Source organism: Macrotis lagotis, chromosome 1 (genome assembly GCF_037893015.1).
Source record: "Macrotis lagotis isolate mMagLag1 chromosome 1, bilby.v1.9.chrom.fasta, whole genome shotgun sequence".
Classification (NCBI taxonomy): Eukaryota; Metazoa; Chordata; class Mammalia; order Peramelemorphia; family Peramelidae; genus Macrotis; species Macrotis lagotis.
In genome coordinates this window covers 611,074,786-611,096,095 of record NC_133658.1, presented here as the reverse complement: position 1 = coordinate 611,096,095, position 21,310 = coordinate 611,074,786, and the positions used below count along the sequence as shown (strand labels likewise).

At 34.3% G+C, this 21,310-nt stretch overlaps 1 protein-coding gene across 6 annotated transcripts in view; it reads left to right on the top strand.

Moving 5' to 3' along the window:
- CFAP221 (cilia and flagella associated protein 221) overlaps positions 1-21,310 on the top strand; it is a 143,282-nt gene that overhangs the window by 91,001 nt on the left and 30,971 nt on the right. For all 6 annotated transcript variants that reach the window (XM_074214991.1, XM_074214994.1, XM_074214993.1 and 3 more), the window contains 8 exons: positions 374-461; positions 3,136-3,225; positions 4,820-4,918; positions 7,517-7,613; positions 9,136-9,269; positions 13,318-13,398; positions 15,154-15,261; positions 16,998-17,132. In XM_074214991.1, the coding sequence (XP_074071092.1) occupies positions 374-461; positions 3,136-3,225; positions 4,820-4,918; positions 7,517-7,613; positions 9,136-9,269; positions 13,318-13,398; positions 15,154-15,261; positions 16,998-17,132 (832 nt within the window). The remainder of the gene's footprint in view (positions 1-373; positions 462-3,135; positions 3,226-4,819; positions 4,919-7,516; positions 7,614-9,135; positions 9,270-13,317; positions 13,399-15,153; positions 15,262-16,997; positions 17,133-21,310) is intronic.

Here is a 21,310-nt window from a genome sequence, read left to right as displayed (position 1 = left end):
AAGAAAACCCTTCATCCTGAACCTAACATCTTTGCTTCAATTTAAGCTTTTGCTCTCTTATTCTTTACTTTGTAAAACTGTAGAATTCCAGTGTCCAGGCAGGAATCTATCTAACAACAAAAGACAGTTATTAGAGAATATATGGCTCTCCTCTAGATAAGACTGTTTATTACCTTTGAGCATAATCACTTTTGTGACTGATGAAATCTCAAGGTTTTTTTTTCTTTTGAGGAATATCTCCTGTGTGATTTCTATATGCCTGTTAGGTGGGGATGGTAAATATGAAGTTTTAAATTTAAAATGTCACTGTGTTTCAATGAATGGTATTTAAGAACTTGCTTTTGATAATGGAATCTTTTTACCCTCATCACAGGCAGGTGCACCTTGGTAGTGATCCCATCACTTATAAATATAAGATGAAACATCAAGAAGAAGTGAAAAAATTTTGGGAGCACTATGAGGTCAGAATTTATGGTAATTTTATATGAAAAATAGGCATTAAAGATAATGAGTACATTTTGTCATATGTGTGTATTTTATTTTTTAAAATTAAATTTTAAAATAATTTAAAATAAATTTTTTTTGGTATTTAGATGTAGACTATCAGCTGTATTGGGGATCCATATGATGCGATCCAATAGATGTTTTTCCTCCCCTTTTCTATTTGAAGGTATAAAAGTATATGGTCTAGTTGCCTGAATTTTAATGTCTTTCTCTAAATGAAGATTCTCATATAAGTTGACTAAGTTTCAGTTTTTTACATTCTCCAAGTACTATTTGGAAAGTAAAATTTCAAACATTCCCCATAATCACAAACTTTTCACAGGCAGGGGAACCCAGTTATTACTACACAATGAAGATGAGATAAAGTCTTTCATCCACATCTGGTATAGGGAAGGAGCACATATTGAACTAAACTTTGCAGTGCTTTTTAAGTAACAGTGTACCTTTGTCAGCCTGTGATGTTCATTGTGAAGTATATGGGAACCTCAGAGAATGACAGACAAGTAAACTCCAAAAAGTCAGGCAAGGCTTGGTTGCAATCAATGAGATTTACCCTCTGCCTCCTCCAGACTACAATTATCTCTTTCACATCATAGGGTTAATGATGCAACAGCCCAGTGATTGAGAAAATCCATGTTAATTTTTTTGAATCTCTCTTCATACCAAAGAAGTCTGAATTTTTTTTTAATTTCTTCTATGGGTTTGTTTACATAGTACCTTATTCAAATTTGCAGTTGATATTTTATGATACTATACACATATTTTATACATATTCCTTTGTCTTCACTCCTCATAGTTAATCATTTGCAGAGTTTGGTAAATTCTATTTTGATTCTAATATACATCACTTTCTCTTCATTCACATAGAACCACCTGCCATCATTTCTCACCTGGATTACTATAATAGCTTCTGATTGGTTCACCTGCCTCTAGCCTCTCTTTTCTCCCATCCATTCTCCATCATACAACTTTTTTTTCTGTGTTTGCTGGCCTTCACATTTCCTCTACAGCTTACACAAAACTTCCAAAATATTCCCATTTAATTTTTTACGCAGACCTGGGATATATCAAAATCATGATGAAAAAATAATTTATGGTATGTCTGTGTTTTTCTGGATGTCCTGTATGGTCTGTGTTCAGGTCCTGCATTGCCCTAAAAACAGGAGGAATATAAGTGGTGACAATCTTGCAGATTTGGCCAGAGAACTTCATATCTGATCCTCTTCAACTAAACTCTGTCCTTTTCCCCTGGGAAAGAAGTCCTAGGAGTAGGCATGTAGCTGAAGATAATATAAAAACAGCTTGCTCTGAGTTTATTCTATATTAATGATAAAACACATAAGCTGTTGTCATCAAGCTCTAGCTAATGTACATATTAATTGAATTCATAATACATTGTAAAATATTTAATAATGTTAGGAAAGTAATTTTTAAAATAGGTGAACATCCCCTTCTTCTTATTCTAGTTCACTTAAAGAAGAATTTCTCCAAAAAAATAGTTAATCTAAGAAGTCAGTTTTTTTTATTTCAAATACAGAATTTCCTAATGCATTCTTCTGAAATTTGCCTTATAATACAGGCCATGGAAATATAACTTTCCAGTTCTTTAGGGTTGTTGAAAAGGACAATTAGAAGATAAATCCTGTCCCTGAATGACAAATTAAAACTTTACTCCCCCTAATGATGTTATGCTTAAAGGAAGATTATCTTGGCACCTGTCTGAGGAGAATGGATTGGAGAGAAGAAAGGCTAGAGACAGGTGAACCAAATCAGAAGCAGTTATAGTAATCTACGTGAGAAATGATGGCAGGTGGTTCTATGAGTGAAGAGAAGGTGATGTATTTTAGAATCAAAATAGAATTTACCAGACAGCAACCGATTAACTATGAGGAGTGAAGACAAGGGAGCAAGACAAGGTGCAAACCTGAGTGATTGGAAGTGATTGGAATGGGGGTTGCCTCAGAAGAAATAGGGAAGTTAGAAAGGAAATTAGGTGAATGATAAATTTTGAACATGCGAGATGAAATGTTTGTCTGGCATAGGGACAAGTAAGGGAAAGAGTTCCTCAGTGTAGAGGCAAGGCCTAGTATTCAGCAAGAAAAGAAAGGACAAGAATAAGAAAAATAAGGGAGATGTCTTCCTTGTTCAGAGAGATATTGTCAGTTCCAACTTCTAGGAAAGGACAAGAATTCAAAGAGATACAAACGTCCATCTCCATGGTTTACATCATGATGCTTCATTTAGTTGAATTAGTTCTAGTCAGTTTTTCTCATGATGAAGAAGCCATTTGACTTCCTTTGATTCTTTTTAGTCCCCAGAATGAGTGTTACAGGTTTCCTGAAATTCTTGCTAGAACTTTCAAATACCTCAGCAAGATTTTTCCTAGACAGCATCCTCTGTTACAAAGTAAAAACCATCTGAGATTCTATCAATTTAATTATCCCCCAATTTAAATTCCTTTATTAAGTGTTTCAAATTAGAATGGCCATGTGGATCAAGCATCCTCTTTTACTATTCCCACTAGGAACTCCTTGAGGGAGTTTGATTTCCCCTTCCTGTTTTTATTGATTTCAAACAGAATCAGCACTTTATCTACTCTGTATGGAACTGTAATTCTATTTTTTTTTAAAGGCAGAAAGAGGAGACCCTGTTTTGGAAAAGGAGTATGAACGCCTCACATCACAAGTTATTAATACACGAGTCTATCGAAAATTAGAAGAGGTATTTCTTTCACTTGTTTGAGTTGTTATTGCTGGGCATTTATATGTGTATGTAAATATAGAACTCTTTTACCAACTCTTTTCTTTCTAGGAGATCTTCAGTTAATGTTGTAATAATATCCTTTCATTTTTGGTCAATCAGTTAACAAGCATTTACTAAGTACCTGCCATGTAACCAAACCAGTGACAAAAAGTAAGGTCTATACTCAGGTGCTTGTTATAATTAGAAGATACAATATGTGTATGTATGAATTAACATACACTCACCTAATAGATACAAGGCAGCATCAGTGAAGAAATCAGGAAAATCCTAGTCTAGAAAGTGATTCTTGAGCTAATCCTTGATGGAAATTAGCTATTCTAAAGACAGAGATGAGGAGAGAGTTTATTGCAGGCATGGGGTATAGTGCAAAAGTACAAAAATTAATAGAGTGTTATGTATAAGGAATAGTAAGAAACCCAACTTGAATAGACCACAATGAAGAGAATGAAGTTTAATGTGGCAGGAAAGGGATATTAGGACTGGATTGTAAATGACTTTAAAATGCCAACCAGATAAGTTTATATTTGATTCTAGTGTTGAGAGAGAACCACTAGAGTTTATTGAGTCAAAAAATGATAATGGCCAGATTTATACTTCAGAAACATTACTTTGGCAGCTGTGTAGAGGACAGACAGAAGTAGAATGAGACTTGAAGGAGAACAATTAGAAGCCTATAGCAGTAAACTGACTAGCAGAAAGTGATAAGGGCACATACTAAGGTGGTGGTTGTCCAAGGGAAGGAAAGGAGATGGTAGCAAGATATGTAGAAGTAAGAATGACAAAATTTTGAGTGGATATATATGTAGTGAGAGGGAGCAGTTGAGATTCCAAAGCTAGAGAAAGAATAATGATACCCTTATTGGATCTTTGCCTTTCCTCATTTCAAGAACATTTTTTTTTTCTGTTTATGTTATTTTTACTCAAGGTTTACCGGCTCCATGGGGCAGCTACATGGCACAGAGGATAGAGAACAAGCCCTGGAGTCAGGAGGACCTGAGTTAAAACCTGACCTCTGACACATAATAATTACCTAGCTGTGTGACCTTGGGCAAGTCACGTAACCCCACTACCCTGCCAAAAAAAAAGTATTCTCTGATTAATCTCATTCACATCTCTGAACTTTCTTGTGAAGTTTATTTTGTAAAGAAAACATTTGGGAATTCTAATAGGAAGATTGGGGTCCCTTCTCTGACCAACTCAACTTTTGTGGTCTCACTTTCTGCCCTGCTATAGCTATATTCCTTTCATTTTTGTGTTTATAATTATTTCTCAGTATTTTATATATATATATATATATATATATATATTCACACACACATATACACATATGTATTGGTTCTCCCCAGGAAAATTGCTCAGGATCAGAGAATGATGTCTTCCTTTTTTTTTTTTGCCTCCTCCAGTCTGACTAGTTTCCTCTTCCAGTGCTATACATACTAATGACAATTAATCAGTGCTCTTTGGATAAGATGGACTAATGAATGTGTCAATTAATACTGATCTGGTTTGCAATTTGAGAAATAATAATTTTCAGAATTCTCCCCCCCCACAGAAAGAACCAGAATTTTTCCCTAAGTTTGATCTTCTTGTTAATAATCCTTGGCTGAAGAAATTTATGAGGCAAAAGAGATTTCAACAAGCCGCACGAAAGGTAAGGTCTTTAGGGAACTTACATGTTGAAATAGGAATCTTTTAATTATCAACACAGAGAACCTGAACAACTGGGTTGAAATAATTTGATTCTGAATTGAAGCAGAGAGATCATTTGTCTGCCTGTAAAGATTTCCAATGGACAGCATTTCTGCCCCTCTCGAGCTCTTTGTCATTCATTTCCTCAAAAAATATATTTTGTCATGTCACTCTTCTGCTCAAAAACTTTGATGGTTCCCTATGGCCTACAGCATAAAATTCAAATTATTCAGCTTTGTATTCTCAAGGCCTATTACAATCTGTCCCCAAACTTGTCTCACTTGATTCATCCTATTATTCTCCCATTGATGCATTGTATCAAATCTCATTTGTAAGAGACTCATTAAAATTTTTTGGTAATTAATGTTTTGAGCCACATTATGAATGGTATTCAACAGTAATCAGGATGTCCAGAAGAGAATAGGGTTTGAGATGCCTATAGCATCCTGTTTGAAATGCCCAATAAAGAGTTAGAAATGAGGAGTTGGAGAACAGAAGGGAGCAGAGCTGAATATGTCTAGTAATCATCTATCTATCTATCTATCTATCTATCTATCTATCTATCTATCTATCTATCTATCATAACTGAACCCCCTGAAAACTAATGAAATCACTAAGTGAGAAAGTATAAAGAAAAAAGAAAAGAGAGACTAGGTCAGAACTTTAGGAGATACCCATAATTAGGAGGTATGCCAGAAAAGGAATGATCTTCAGGTGAGAGGAGAATCAAGAAAAAGCAGTGTCACACACCCAGAGAGGAGAAAGTGTGGAGGAAAAGGTGTCCACAGTTAACAAAAAAAGTCAAGGAAAATGAGGAGCTTTTGAGAAGAGGGCATTAGATTTGGAAAGATCATTTTTTTTTTTGTTGACAGAAGTCTTCACTGTTTCAAAAAATAAGAGGAGTATAAGATTATAGGGGACTTTTGGCAGAGAACTCTCTATATGGGTCCAGAATAAAGACTTTTGTTTATATAATAATGTTAGAGTTCAGGAAACCTAGAACTAATTTCAGTTCTGAACTGTAGTATCTAATAGCCTATTTTTCAACTAATTTTGTTTGTATTTTTAATAATCCTACTTCGTATTTTTATTGTAAGCAATAAAGATAATGTGTTGGGACTATGTAAGGACTAAATATCCTAAAAAAATAAAAACCAGTATCATAGCCTTTAACCCAATAACAGCATTCCTACAGTTTGAAAATGAGAGTTTTGTTTTTTATTTACCATATGTACATTAAGGCTACTGTATATAAGCACAAGTCCATTTAAAAGTATATCTTTGGGGCAGCTAGGTGAAACAGTAGATAAAGAGCACTGGTTCTGGGGTCAGGAGTCCCTGAGTTCAAATCCAGTCCCAGATACTTAACAATTACCTAGCTGTGTGACCTTGGACAAGTCACTTAACCCCATTGCCTTGGAAAAACTTTTTTAAAAAAGTATGTCTTTATTAGACACAAATTTTTTTCCAACTCTTAAAAATTCTATTTGTTACTGTGTGAGCTATAATATCATCATTATAGAGTTTTCTTCCACGGACATGGATCACAACCTCTTTATGATCTGGTAGGTAGTCAGTGAGAGTTGAAGTCAAAAAAATTTGAGAAACTGAAATCTTAATCTTAAACTATATATTGACTTAGAAAACCACAAATTAACATGACTTACATGCGTGTTTGACCCTTCTACCTTAGATAATAGATTTTTCTTACATCACAATTAAAAAAAACTCAGTCACCTCCATGGCACAATAAAACATGACTTAAGTGCTTAAATTGGGGTGGGATGAGGTAGGATTCAATTCTGTTTCAATTTTTCTCCACATAAAAATAATCTTTTAAGAATAAAGTGCACATTCACAAAATCAGAATCTCAGAATTGAAAGGGGACCTTAAAACATGTCCAAGTAGTACCTGTAAAGGATTTCTCTCCCAAGTAAATGGATTTTATTTGAAGACCTCTAGTACTTCTCAAGGCCATTCCACTTTCAGATAGTTCAGATTTTGGGTACTAAATCTGATTCTCTACCTACAAATTCCAAATTTTGAACCTAGTTTTTCCCTCAAGAACCAGAGAAAACAAGTCAAAAGTCAGGTTTCTTTTTAACATGATAATCCTTCAAATGCCTAAAGACATTTATTGTATCTCTCTTCCCTCCCTTCTACCATTTTTTTAACCAATTCTCCCAATCTCAAACTCCTCACTATCCTAATTTCATTTTTTCTGAACACTTTCCAACTTGTTATCTTCCCTGAAATATAGTGTCCAGAACTAATCATAGTGTGCTTGGACCCTGTCACTGTCAGAGTACTATCGCACTATCACCTCCTGTGGTTTGGATACAATGCTTTTCTAAACACAGTTGCATTAATTTTTTTCCTATTGTGTCATACCATTGGTTCATATTGAATTTACTATCTGCTAAAATCTCCACACCTTTATGCAACAATATGATAGTTAATAATCACTTTAGTTCTTTTAATTTACTATTGCATATTAATTGAATGCCAAATTTAGCATGTCCAGATTATTAATTTGAAAACTTTTTTTTATGATTCTAGCTCCTGATTCGAAAAAGATTACACAAATTGTTAAATGATCTTCATAAAGTAGACAAACAAATGTTATTAAGAAAATTTGCCCAAGAAGAAAGAACAGGTTTGGTTACAACTATATTTATGTAAATATGGTAGACCTCTCTCAGTTAATCCTCTAGAAATAAATGTTCTTTATGCAGACAACATCCTTTTAAAATATTTTAAAATAATCATAAATCATGCAAAGTTTAGTCTTACCTGGTTACAACTGGGCATGACTTTTTATTCATAACTTCTATTTCATGGACTATCAGAAGCAGGAGGTGAAAGCAACTTGGAGTAATAGAGAAAGTGGTGTATTTGGAATTCAGAAATTTGAGTTTGCATCTCTCCTTAGATAATTATTAGCTGTGTGACCCTGGGGAAGGGAATAGCATTTATTAAGTGCCTTCTTATGCCAGTCACTGTGCTAAGCACTTTACAGATATTATCTCATTTGATTCTCCCAAAACCTGCAAGGTAGGAGCTGTTGTGATCCATTTTATAGCTGAGGAGGATCAGTGAAGTGACTTACTCAGGATCACACAGCTAGTAAGTATTCAAGGTCAGATTTGAACTCAGGCCATCTTCATCCTGGGCCCAGTGCTCTATCCATTGTGTCACCTCAATTCTTCATGATTTAATATAGTAGTAACTACATCCTAAGTTGGTGAGATAAAATAAAATGAAGTATAACAAAACACTATAAATCTGAAAGCTCTATGTAAACACCAAGTATAATGATCATTATTATAGCTATTAATAATTGCTTTATTTGATGTCCTAACAACCATTCCTCCTATATCATTTCTACTTCTTATACTAAAGTTCCTAATAAAAGAAATTCTCCTTTGCCAACAAGGAGTCACTGTGTCTATAAAACTAAATATAGAGCTACTTTCTATGCCACAGCAAAGAGAAAGTATAAATTGGTCAGCAGAGCATCTATTTTTAAAATAGAAAGTATGTTTTTATGGGTGAGGAGGAATTTTTCTTTTATTTTCAAAATGACTTAGAATAGGGGGCAGTGTCTCTAGAGTCAGAGGAACCTGTGTTAAAATCTTGGTTATGTTGCTTGCATGACCTTGAGTAAGTTGCTAACCTCTCTGACTCAGTTTCCTCACCTGTCAAATAAGGGGATTTGGCTAGATGACTTCTGAGGTCCTTTTTAGTTCTAGACCTATGGTCTTGTGATGCTACAATGCAATGCAGAGAAGGATTGGATGTGTGAAATTTATTTGAATGTATGTATATACGTATACATATATACATACATACATACATGTACTATTTTTAAGAAACCTAATAGATCACTTAGGCTACATTTCTATTCCCTAGTTTATTGCTACTAATTCATTTCATGACCATGAACAAAAGTCACTTTATCTCAGTAAGTCTCAGTTTTCTCATCTGTAAAATATGGAAAATAGAGTAGAATATTTAAGTTCAGGACCTTAGAGATCATCTGGTCCAAGTTCTTCATTTGACAGATAAGGAAACTGAGACTCTTAAAAGGAGGAGTGTGTGATTTACTGAAGAGCATGCATCTCTATGGCTGCTTTCTAACTCTTTAAGAGGCTATGATTTCTTTTTCTCCATCACAGAGTATGAACCAAAATCCATCTTTCCATTTGCTGTAAGTCTAGATGAAACTGCTGTTCATTTTCATTTGACAAAAGACCGAGTAATGCCTTTTCAATTTCCTTTTCATTCTTCTGATCAAAAGTCTGATGAACTGGTAGGTAAAAAATATGCTTGAAGAAGTTTTTGGAGATATAAATGTTGCACAACTAAAGTAATATAGCAATATTTCCCATCCTTTGATATTTGGAATAAGCTTAATAAACCATTGTAAATTAACCCTCCAGTAGTCTTACACTGATACCTTTGTGTCATTGAAGTGACTTGGGCTGTCCTTGGCTGTATTGATTTGGGGGCCTAGTGATGGTCTGCTTTCTGAGGACTAACTTAAGCAAATTCAGAGAGGTTCCTCACCAGGTTGACTTCTAGCTATTTAATTTGTTGATCATTGTGACTCTTGAAAACAGTCTGCTAAGGAAAACTGGACTTTGTATTATTGGCAGAGAAATATACACAAATATCATTGAACTTATAGGTTATGTATACAGTAAAGTTCAAATTAACCTACTCAATAAAAATAGCTAACTATAAATACACTGTGTGCTTTCTGCTTTTGTGTTTTAATAACATGAATAAAGAAGCAGAACCAATCAATATCAGCATGAAATCTATGATTTTGAAAATGAAGAAGATATTCTTTTTACATGATGATGTCAGAATCTAGACTGGTTGAGTTTATATAAGGCCAAGAAAAGAGAGGACTTTCAGCCTGTGATGTACTTGCATCTGATCTAGATGCAGATGATAACTGAGTGTGAATTAAAGAGTGAAGTAAATAGAACCAGAAAATAATTAGTACAAGAATAATTACATAAAAAAGACAAACAACTTTGGAGAGACTTAAATCTGGTCAATGCAATGATTCCTTATAGAGGCTTTCTTATCCCACCTCCACCCTTTTTTTCTTAATTATTTGAGAAAAGGAAGGGAGGGGTAGAGTGCAGTAAGTAGTGAAGTGTAAAAAAAGATCATTGAAACAAATTTTCAAATACATAGACAACAACAGAAGTTCAGAAATAAGGACACAAGAAGATCAATTTTGAAAGTAATATGTAGAGCATTGTGAGGAGATTCATAGATTCATATAGAATCCTTTTTTGTGTTCTGATATATATATATATATATATATATATATATGGGAATTTTTGGTGTTTAAGTTCATAATAAAAAATAAAATAAATCATACCTGAGATTTGGAATTACTTAGATTTGTAATGATCATCATAGAAACATGCTTCCCTTATGAAAATCTTTCTCTCAGAATTAGTGACTGGATCTTTTCTCTCTTCTAGTCAGATATCTCAGTTCCAAAAGAGTGGTCTCTACCTTATTTATTGCAACTTGAAAATCATGGATTTATGTCTTATTTTGAATCTGATTAGGATTCTACACTGTGGGCAAACAATGATCAGCAGTTTTATGGAAGCATTTGTACAAAAGTAAAGCCAAAATTTTAATCTAGACTGAAAGTTATTAGATTTGTTTGTTTTAGACACTTATTAGTTTGGTCAGCCTTCCTCCACAATCGCGCGCGCGCGTGTGTGTGTGTGTGTGTGTGTGTGTGTGTGTGTGTGTGTGTGTGTGCACATTTGCAAGGTAATGGAGCATTATTAAGTGTCTGAGGTTGGATTTGAACTCAGGTACTCCTGACTCCAGGGCTGCTGCTCTATTCACTGCACCACCTTGCTTCCCCTTTCCTCCACAGTCTTATATAGAAATGGTATCTTCGGGAGCATTTAAAATTTTCATAGTAGAAAGAGAAGACCAAGTTGAAAGTTGTCAGAATATAACAGGCCTTTGCTAGAATGGGTACCAAGGAAAATTGGAATTATCTCTTACCAATAAAACATTCTCATGCACATAGTCAATTATTACAAATGCTCTCAGAGTTTATTAATAAGAGAGGGTAGTTCAGTTGTGGAACTTAGCAAGTGAGTAGGTCATCTTATTTTTAGTCTAACACACCACTGGACACTTAGAATTTTAACATTGAAAGAATGCCACGGTACAGTGACACTGACTTCCTAGTTGATAAAAGAGAAGAGAAAGAATATAACTTAGAGATAGCTAAGTGCAGCAGTAGCTAGAGCACCAGCCCTGGAATTAGAAGGACCTGAGTTCAAATATGACCACAGATATTTAATAATTACCTAGCTGTGTGACCTTAGGCAAGTCACTTAACCCCACTACCCTGCCCCCCCAAAAGAATATAGCTTAGCTTTTAAAAAATTATTATTATTATTATTATTATTAATATCTATTCTATTGCCTTTCCTAATTATTCAAGAGTGATCATATTCTTGATGTCTCCTCTGAGCTCCAATGCATCCAGGGAGCTAACTGCACCATTTCCTTCAATTACAATTAGCAAGTCTACTTGGAAGATACTAAGAAGGAAAACTGAAAGAATGACCTCACTTCACAGAGCTTATGCTCCTTTCCAAAGCACCCCCCCTGAGCAAATGAATGCTTTTCACCCAGGTTCACTTTTCAGAAGAATCTCAATATTCAGAAGAATATTTTATTAGAGAAATCAGTAGATTAGGAATGTATTCTGTGAAACAAAAAGAGCCTGCCTATAAAAAAATAGAAAAAAAATAATAGAATATTCCTGTTAAAGGAAGTAAATGTTTATGTTGGGTCAGCTGCTAAAAATATGCATTAATATAGCCTTGCATTTTTTCATGGAAATAAGCAAATTTGCTGGACAAGTAAAATAGAATTCTGGTTTTCTTTATTTTAATATCTAGACTGATTGAAAAAATGATTTTGGATTTTCTCTCAAGATTGCTTATTGACTCATTTCTAAAATACATAGAGAACTGAGTCAAATTTATAAGAGTATAAGTCATGGTCCAATTGATAAATGGCCAAAGAATATCAACAGATTGACTAAAATGGCAAAAAAAGGAAAATAATCAATTGATGGAGATATAATCAATTGGTGAACTGATCCAACGATTCTGGAGAAGGACGATAAAACTGTGCATACCTTTAGATTCAGCAATTCCACTACTAGGTCTATATCCCAAAGGGATAATAAAGAAAAGACCCACATGTACCAAATATTGGATGTCTCTCAATTAGGGAATGACTGAACAAGTTATGATATATGAATGTGATGGGGTACCATTTTCAGTAAGAAATCATGAGTGACTGGTTTTCAGAAGAACATAGAAGGACTTGCATGAATTACTACTGAGTAAAATGAGAACCAGGAGAACATTGTATATACAAACAATGAGATGATCAATTGTGATGGACACAGCTCCTCTCAGGAAATCAGTGATGAAGGACAATCCTGAGAGACCTGTTTAGGAAAATAGCATCCATATCTTGAAAAAACCCAATGTATTCTGAGTGCATAGCAAAGCATACTATGTTCACTTTAAAAAACTTCTTTTATGTATTTACTTTCTCATGTTCTTTTTTCTTAATTCTAATTCTTCTTTCACAATGTGACTAATATAGAAATATATTGAACACAATTGTACAACCTATATCAGATTGTTCACTGCCATGGGGAGACAGGGAGGGAAGAGGGAAGAAAAGTATGGATCACAAAAACTTGCAAAAAGGATAACTGTTGGGGTGGCTAGGTGGTGCAGTGGATAGAGAACCAGTCTTGGAGTCAGGAGTACCTGAGTTCAAATCTTAATAATAGACATTTAATAATAGACACTTAATAATTACCTAGCTGTGTGGCCTTGGGCAAGCCAGCCATTTAACCCCATTGCCTTGCAAAAAACCTAAAAAAAACCAGAATGAATGTTAAAAACTATCTTTTAATGTAAATGGAAAAATAAATAAAATTTATAAAAAAGAGAAAGCAAAAGAATAAAAATTAAAAAAAAAAAACAAGATTGCTATATCTACCAAAAGAAAGCTATGTTGATCAAATGCTCAGAACATCTTTCACAATGACTAACACTGGCCTGAAAATGCTTTGTTCAAGCTAGAATTACTCCACCTCACTCTCAATATCTTCATCTGAAAAGTGAAAACGATATAAAATGTGTACAAAAGAACTTTTGAGAATTGATTATCCTATGAAATTCATATTTAAACATATAATGGACAGGGTAAATATTTCCATATTTGATTAATGTTTATCAAATTATGTTTGTCATTTTTTAAAATTTCAGACTGCTAATGGAATTGGACTGGTGCCTATTAAATCATCAGAAGTTCAGATCAAACAATGTCACCAGTTTCTTAATTTGCAGGTTGGTCACATTTAATGAAACATCTTATCAATGTGTTGTTTAAACTACTTAAGTAGTTTTGATTATGAAAAGGGAAGCAGAATATTATTGAGTTAATCAAGAATTATTTCTTTTTCTTAGCCAGCAAATGAATTACATATGATACTTCCAATTTATCTCTCTATTCTGCTGTTATTTTATTATGACTAAGAGCCAGTTTGGCATGTTAGAGAGAAAACTGGCCTTGGACTTAAGAAGACACAGATACAATTCTTCTTCCCTTGGATAGCTAGATTGCTGTATGTCTATGGACAAATCACTTAACCTCTCAGTGGTCCACATAGTTCTCTGAGACTCTAGGTTGCAAATGACTTGCCAGTCTGCATCAGTAGAGGAGTCTTCCAATCGGGCAGCTCCCCACACCAATAAAACCGTGGGATGTGACTGAACCATAAAATGATGAAACTGATTAATTTTTTGTTATTTATGGAAGTTGGTTTCCTTAGTCCTGTGAATGAAATTAATGGAATTGTTACAGAAACTTTATAGAAACTTAATGAAATATAATTAGTGCTTCTGATTATTGCATGGCTACAAAAATACTATCATTCCATTTCCAGATGTGTTGCACTAAATCACCCCACTGTTCATCATAATATTCTTTAGGTGATCTTTGTCCATAAGTATCATCAGCACTTTCAGTACAGATTAAGAATGATAAATTTATGCCTTAAATTATTACTGATAAGAGAAATACAAATTAAAGCATCTCTGTGGTACCACCTCACATCTCTCAGATTGGTCAATATGACCAGAAAGGACAATGATCAATGTTGGAAAGGATGTGGGAAAATCTGGGACACTAATTCATTGTTGATGGAGCTGTGAACTTGTCCAACCTTTGTGCAGAGCAATTTGGAATTACTCCCAAAGGGCAATAAAAAATGTGCATACCCTTTGATCCAGCAATACCACTACTGGGTCTATACCCTGAAGAGATGAAGAAGGGTAAAAATATCACTTGTACAAAAATATTCACAGCAGTTCTGTTTGTGGTGGCAAAGAATTGGAAGTCGAGGGGATGTTCATCAATTGGGGAATGACTGAAAAAATTGTTGTATATGTATGTGATGGAACATTATTGTTCTATTAGAAATCAGAAGGGATGGGATTTCAGAGAAGCCTGGAAAGACTTGCATGAATTGATGCTGTGAAATGAGCAGAACCAGAAGAACATTGTACACCCTAAAAGCAACATGGGGGTGATGATCAACTTAATGGACTTGCTCATTTCATCAGTGCAATAGTCAGGGATAATTTTAGGCTATCTTTGATGGAGAATACCATCTGTATCCAGAGAAAGAATTGTGGAGTTTAAACAAAGACCAAAGGCTATTACCTTCATTTTTTTAAAAGAAAAAGTTGTCTTATGTCTTACATAATTGTACTATCTCCAATATTTTATTTTTTCCTCAAGGATATGATTTTTCTCTCAATACATTCAATTTTGATCAATGTATAGCATGGAAACAATGTAAAGATTATCAGACTATATTCTGTCAGGGGAAGGGGGAGGGAAGGGAGGGGGAGGGAAAATGTATAAAATTCAAAACTTACCAAAAAATGATAGGCAGAAACTACTATTTTATATAACTGGAAAACAAATAAAATATATAATAAGAAAAGAAAAAGAAAAAAAGAATGATAAATTTCCATTGCTGAATGTTCAAGTTCACCAATTGCATTTCAGTAATAATATTTTTTTTTGTTTTTCAGGTTCCTCAAGTTTCTAGTATCATGGGTTACAAACCATACTGTATTCAGAAGACCTCATGGAGTTATATATCTCAAAAACTTGCTCGACCTCTAAAACAGGGAGCTATGGTAATGTGTCAAAATCTCTATAATCACTTTCATTTGTAATTTTAACATGTCATTCTGTAACCAAATATAACTCACTTTATCATAAATAATTTATTTTAAATTTAGCAATATAACTAAATATAACAAATGTAAAAATATAACTAAACTTGATTTGTAATGATTGACATTTTTACTAATTTATTTTGGTTTTTTTGAGGCAAGTGGGGTTAAGTGTCTTGTCCAGAGTCACACAGCTAGTATGTATCAGATGGAGATGACAGATCTGAACTAAGGTTCTTCTGACTCCAGTACTCTAGCTACCATATCACCTAGCTAACCCTCATTTTAACTAATATGTAAGGTATTAGAATTTTTTGATCACTCCATCTTATTGACCATCAGGATTTTTTGTTCATTCATTAATTCTCATTTTTCCCCTTTGAGGTTACAATTTGCATTATTTCTTAAAAACTTTTCCAGATTTACTCATGTTATCATACTTGTAATTCTCAGTTGTACTATAGTATTTCTTTATATTAATCTACCACTACATATTTAGCTATTTCCCTATTGTTGATCATTTAAATTGCTTCTGTGTATGTGTGTGTGTGTGTGTGTGTGTGTGTGTGTGTGTGTTTGTGTGTGGTGTGATTGCAAATAATGCTTCAGTAAAAAATCTTTGAACCAGATTTTTGTTTTAAATAACATTTATCAATATATATTCTTAATAATGAAATTATTTAATCTATGGGTTAGGATTATTTTTGTTACTTTTATTGTGAACTGCCAGATTGCTTGCCAGATAGATTCTGAAAGTTTACAGTTCAACTGGCAATGTTGCTCAAAAATTCTGCCAGCATTGATTTTTGCTACTTTAATTATTTCTACGAATTTGATGGGGAACGTGCAGTTCCTCCTTTAATATTGGTGAAGAAGAATATTTTCACATTATTGTGAATAATTCATGTTTTCTTTTGTGAAAATTATCTTCTCTTATCCTCATTTATCTGTCATGGTTTGGAAAGTTAGCTTCATAATTTCTTCCCCAATAAATATAAGTCTAAACATCTAGATAGCAAATTTTAATCTGTCATAATGGTTATAGTTCATCAGAAAAATGTATGACCCTATAAAAGAATGGCTGATCAGGTAGCAAGGGAGAGGAATTACCAAGGTACAGCATATTGTTCCAATGGTGTCCATATAAATGTGAAGAGAACATGAACAAGGCTCCCAAACCACATGAGATGTGCAAGCATGCATGGGTACAATATGGAGGAAAAATCTACATTGATGACATCATATGACCTCTGAAATACTTTTTTCCTATTAGAAAAGTTAATGTAATCAAGCACATCTAAGAAAACAGAGGGTAAAATAGTACACTTGGAATCAGGAAGAATCTGACTTCAATCCCCAACTCTAGCACTTAACTAGCTATGTGACCATGGGCAAGTCCCTAAGTTTTAAATGGATCAACATTAGTGAAGGGAGTTTAGTGAAACTGTGGGTCCTCAGTGGGTCCTAAACTTCCTCTAATAATTCTATCTGTTGAATAGAAAATAATACACCTTTTCACAAATAAGTACATCATTCTGTTTTCCTTCCATCTTTTTTGTTACCTTTATCTTATGTCTAAGTTTACCACTGAGCTGGAATTCATGGAAGTCTGTTTTAAGATTTTACCAAATATATTGATTAAATAATGAATCTTTTCTCCAGTTTTCATTAACATTTATTTTTGGTCATTTTTAAAGGAGGAGATAATACCTATAGTGCCATCACAGGAATCTGAAGACAACTCATCGTCCTATGGAAAGTTATCACTGTTGAATCTGATGCCCCCCGAAGCTCTGCTCAAACCTCCATTCTACCACCCACTCTGTATTTTTGTAAGTAAAGACAGAAGGAACTTGATCTCCTTATGCCTTGTTGCATTTCAATAATTTCTTTTGGAGAAAACAAAGGGAGTTGGTATTTCCTAAGTGAACTTAACTGTGGCTAATATTTGAAACTGTGTGCATACCATTGATTTTTAGAGAATTTCTTTCTGCTTCTCCACCATTAATAACTGGTGGTTTTTTTTATTCAGACACAGTACTTTAAGATGGATCCTCTGGCTTCTGATCATTCTGGCAGGATATTAGTGAGATGCCAACAAAGTTAGCCTTTCTCACTTTATTCTTAAAGATCACAGAACTGGAAGAATTAGTAATAGCTGTTAGGGACTAATTTTTAGTTAGTTAGAATTGATAGGGACTATCAAGTTCACATGGCCTGACCCACTCTTTTGGATGAGGAATCTGAGACCTCTCAATGAAGTGAAAGCTAGGACAGGAGTCATAGTTTCTCAGCTCCTAGTACAAAAACCTTTTTTTCTTTTTTTTCAGGTTTTTTTTTTTGCCAGGCAAATGGGGTGAAGTGGCTTGCCCAAGGCCACACAGCTAAGTAATTATTACATGTCTGAGACTGGATTTGAACCCAGGTACTCCTGACTCCAAGGCCGGTGCTTTATCCACTACGCCACCTAGCCACCCCAAAAACTTTTTTTTTCTCTACCTGCTTTATCTCTCAGTGTCTGTGATATTGGAAGACAGCATTATACAGGTTCTATCTCTGTTGTTTATAACTTGTATAACCAGGGATAAGTCAGTTAACTTTCCTGACCATCAGTTTCTTCATTCATAAAATGAAGATTTTAATATGCTTACTATCTACCTCACAAGATTGTGATGAAACTCAAGTCTGATTTTACTTGTAAAATACTTTGCTAACTTAAAAGTGTTTAGGTCAGCTATTTTTATGATTATGTTACATTTTAATTTCTAGAAGTATTTCCTTGGAATTCTGCAAGATAAAATAAATTAATGCAGATTTCTAAGATACTCCTCTCAAAGATTGTAGAATATTACTGTTTTAGAAAAAAACCCTAGAGATTGACTTGTCTTTCTTCCTCATTTTGCACATTAGAGCAGAAAGCACAGTGCCAGGAACATCACTGATGTTGGATAATTGCTTGTTGACTAATTGATTGATTAGAGATGAAATGACTTGTCCAAAGTCACAAGTTAATACTTTTCAGGAAATGTTCAAATAGTATTACTGAATAATCTGTATAGGACACTTCATGAAATGCCATCATAACCTGAGGCACTCTTTACTCTGTTCCTTGGCTCAAACTGTGGAACTAACTTCCTTAAAAGTTAGTGTCAAGGGGCAGCTAGATGGCGTAGTGGATAAAGCACCGGCCTTGGAGTCAGGAGTACCTGGGTTCAAATCCGACCTCAGACACTTAATAATTACCTAGCTGTGTGGCCTTGGGCAAGCCACTTAACCCCATCTGCCTTGCAAAAACCTAAAAAACAAAACAAAACAAAAAAATTTAATGTCAGATCCAGAGAAAGAATTATAGAATCTGAATGCAGATCAAAGCACACTATTTTCAATTTTTTAAATTTGTTTTATGCTTTATGTTTTTCCCTCTCATGGTTTTTTTTCACTTTTGTTCTGATTCTTCTTTTACAACTTGACAAATATCGAAATATGTTTAGCATTGTTATACTTGTATAATCTAATTCAGATTACTCACTGTCAAGGGGAGAGGAAAGGGGAAAAAGAGAGGGAGAAAAATGGGAAACCCAAAAGTTTACAAAAATTGAATGTTGAAATCTTTTTCCATGTAGTTGAAAAGATAAATAAATTTTTTTAAAGTTTTTGTGAAGTCCATTTATCAAACAGTAAAAGTTTCTGATTCCCTGTGATCTTTGGAGAAGGTATATAGACTAGAAGGTAGATCATTGTACAAGAACAGTATGAAAGAATGACTGGATTATCTCAGCTTGGATTCTGATCCCAGGGCCCTGAAGAACCTTCAGGTATGTCGTGAAAGGAAATGACTCCAAATGTGTTTTACCTAAGAAACTGTCTTAGTTAAGTATCACTAAAAATTACCTTGTAAGTAAGTAGAAATATACCTTAGGTACAGAGAACTATCATTGAAAACTATCTAGTTTCTAATGAAAACTTGAAAACCTTGGTGACTTGTCACACAACTTTCTTTTTATACATCCCTAGAATTTAAATTTGTCACATCCAAAGCTGAACTCTTATTATCTTCTCCACCCCCAAATACTCATCTCTTTCTAATTTCCTATTACTTACTACCATTTAGTCATATAACTCCTCACTCTTTCTTATCACCATATCTGGTCTATATCCTAGTGCTGCTAATTCTATCTTCTCAACCCATTTCTCTCCTGGCACTGCCATCAACCTGATTAAGAACCTCTTTACCTCATGCCTGGACAATCACATTAGATCTCCCCACTGTAGGTTATTCAGTTGTCAAAGTAATTTTCCTTAAACATGAATCTGTTCTCCCCCATTTCAGTAAAATTCAGTAACTCCTTATTATCCATAGGATCAAATAATTTTGATCCCTGCAAATAGTTTTGAAGTCCTTAATATGCATGACCCAATGACAAAATGTTCTTCTTTCGGTTGGGTGGGCTTTTTCCTAGCTGACCCTCATATTTGGAATGTTCTCCTTCCTTATCTCTGCCCTTTGGTTTTCCCTGGGTACCTTCAAATATATCAACTAAAATCCAGCCTTTTAAAAGAACTCATTTCTATCACCCTTAATGTTAAATCTTTCCTTCATAGATTATCTCCAATTTACTGTGGTAGATTGGTAGATAGATAGATAGATAGATAATCTTGTGTATGTATAGTTGTTTGTATGTTGTCTCCCCCTCTAAACCATGAGCTCCTTTAGGGTAGAGGCTGTTTTTGCATTTGTTTAGGACTGTGCCTAAAACAGTTTGTTGACTTGACAGCATCAATACTACATATATTTCATAGTATTTGTTATAAATCCAGTCGGTGTTGACATCATTGAGGAAATAACTACATGTCAGAGGATTGAAATCATGCTATTTGTGCAATTGTTCAGAATCCACATCTGTCAGTAACAGTTGATGTTTGAAATGAGTCAGAGCTGTGGTCATGGCAGATTTGAGAGCCGCCCCTAGACTGTGGGTTTGTTGGGGTTTGTTTTTGCTGGGTTTTTTGAGGGATAGGAAACTATTTTTTGATTTTTACTTGCATAAATCAAAGACATAATTTAAGGAATATCTTTTTTTAATTAAAGATTTTATTTATTTTAAGTTTTACAATTTTCCCCCAATCTTACTTCCCTCCCCCACCCCCAGAAAGCAATTTGTCAGTCTTTACATTGTTTCCATGTTGTACATTGATTCAAATTGAGTGTGATGAGAGAGAAATCATATCCTTAAAGAAGAGACAAAAAGTATAAGAGAGAACAAGATCAGATAATAAGATATCAGGTTTTTTTTCTAAATTAAAGGGAATAGTCCTTGAACTTTGTTCAAACTCTACAATTCTTTCTCTGGATACAGATGGTATTCTCCACTGCAAATAGCCCAAAATTGTCCCTGAATGTTGCACTGATGGAATAAGTGAGTCCATCAAGGTTGATCATCACCCCCATGTTGCTGTTAGGGTGTACACTGTTTTTCTGGTTCTGCTCATCTCCCTCAGCATCAGTTCATGCAAATCCCTCCAGGCTTCCCTGAAATTTCCATCCCTCCTGGTTTCTAACAGAACAATAGTGTTCCATGAGATACACATACCACAGTTTGCTTAAGCCATTCCCCAACTGAAGGACATTTACTTGATTTCCCATTCTTTGCCACTACAAACAGGGCTGCTATGAATATTTTTGTACAAGTGATGTTTTCACCCTTTTTCATCATCTCTCTTTTTGTTGCCCTTTGGGCATAGTTTCAAAATTCTCTCCAGAAAGGCTGGATGAGTTCACAGCTCCACCAACATTGTAATAGTGTCCCAGATTTCTCACAACACTTCCAACAATGATTGTTATCCTTTCTGGTCATATTGGCCAGTCTGAGAGTTGTGAGGTAATACCTCAGAGAAGCTTTAATTTGCATTTCTCTAATAAGTAATGATTTAGAGCAATTTTTCATATGACTATGGATTGCTTTGATCTCCTCATCTGTAAATTGCCTTTGCATATTAAGGAATATCTTAA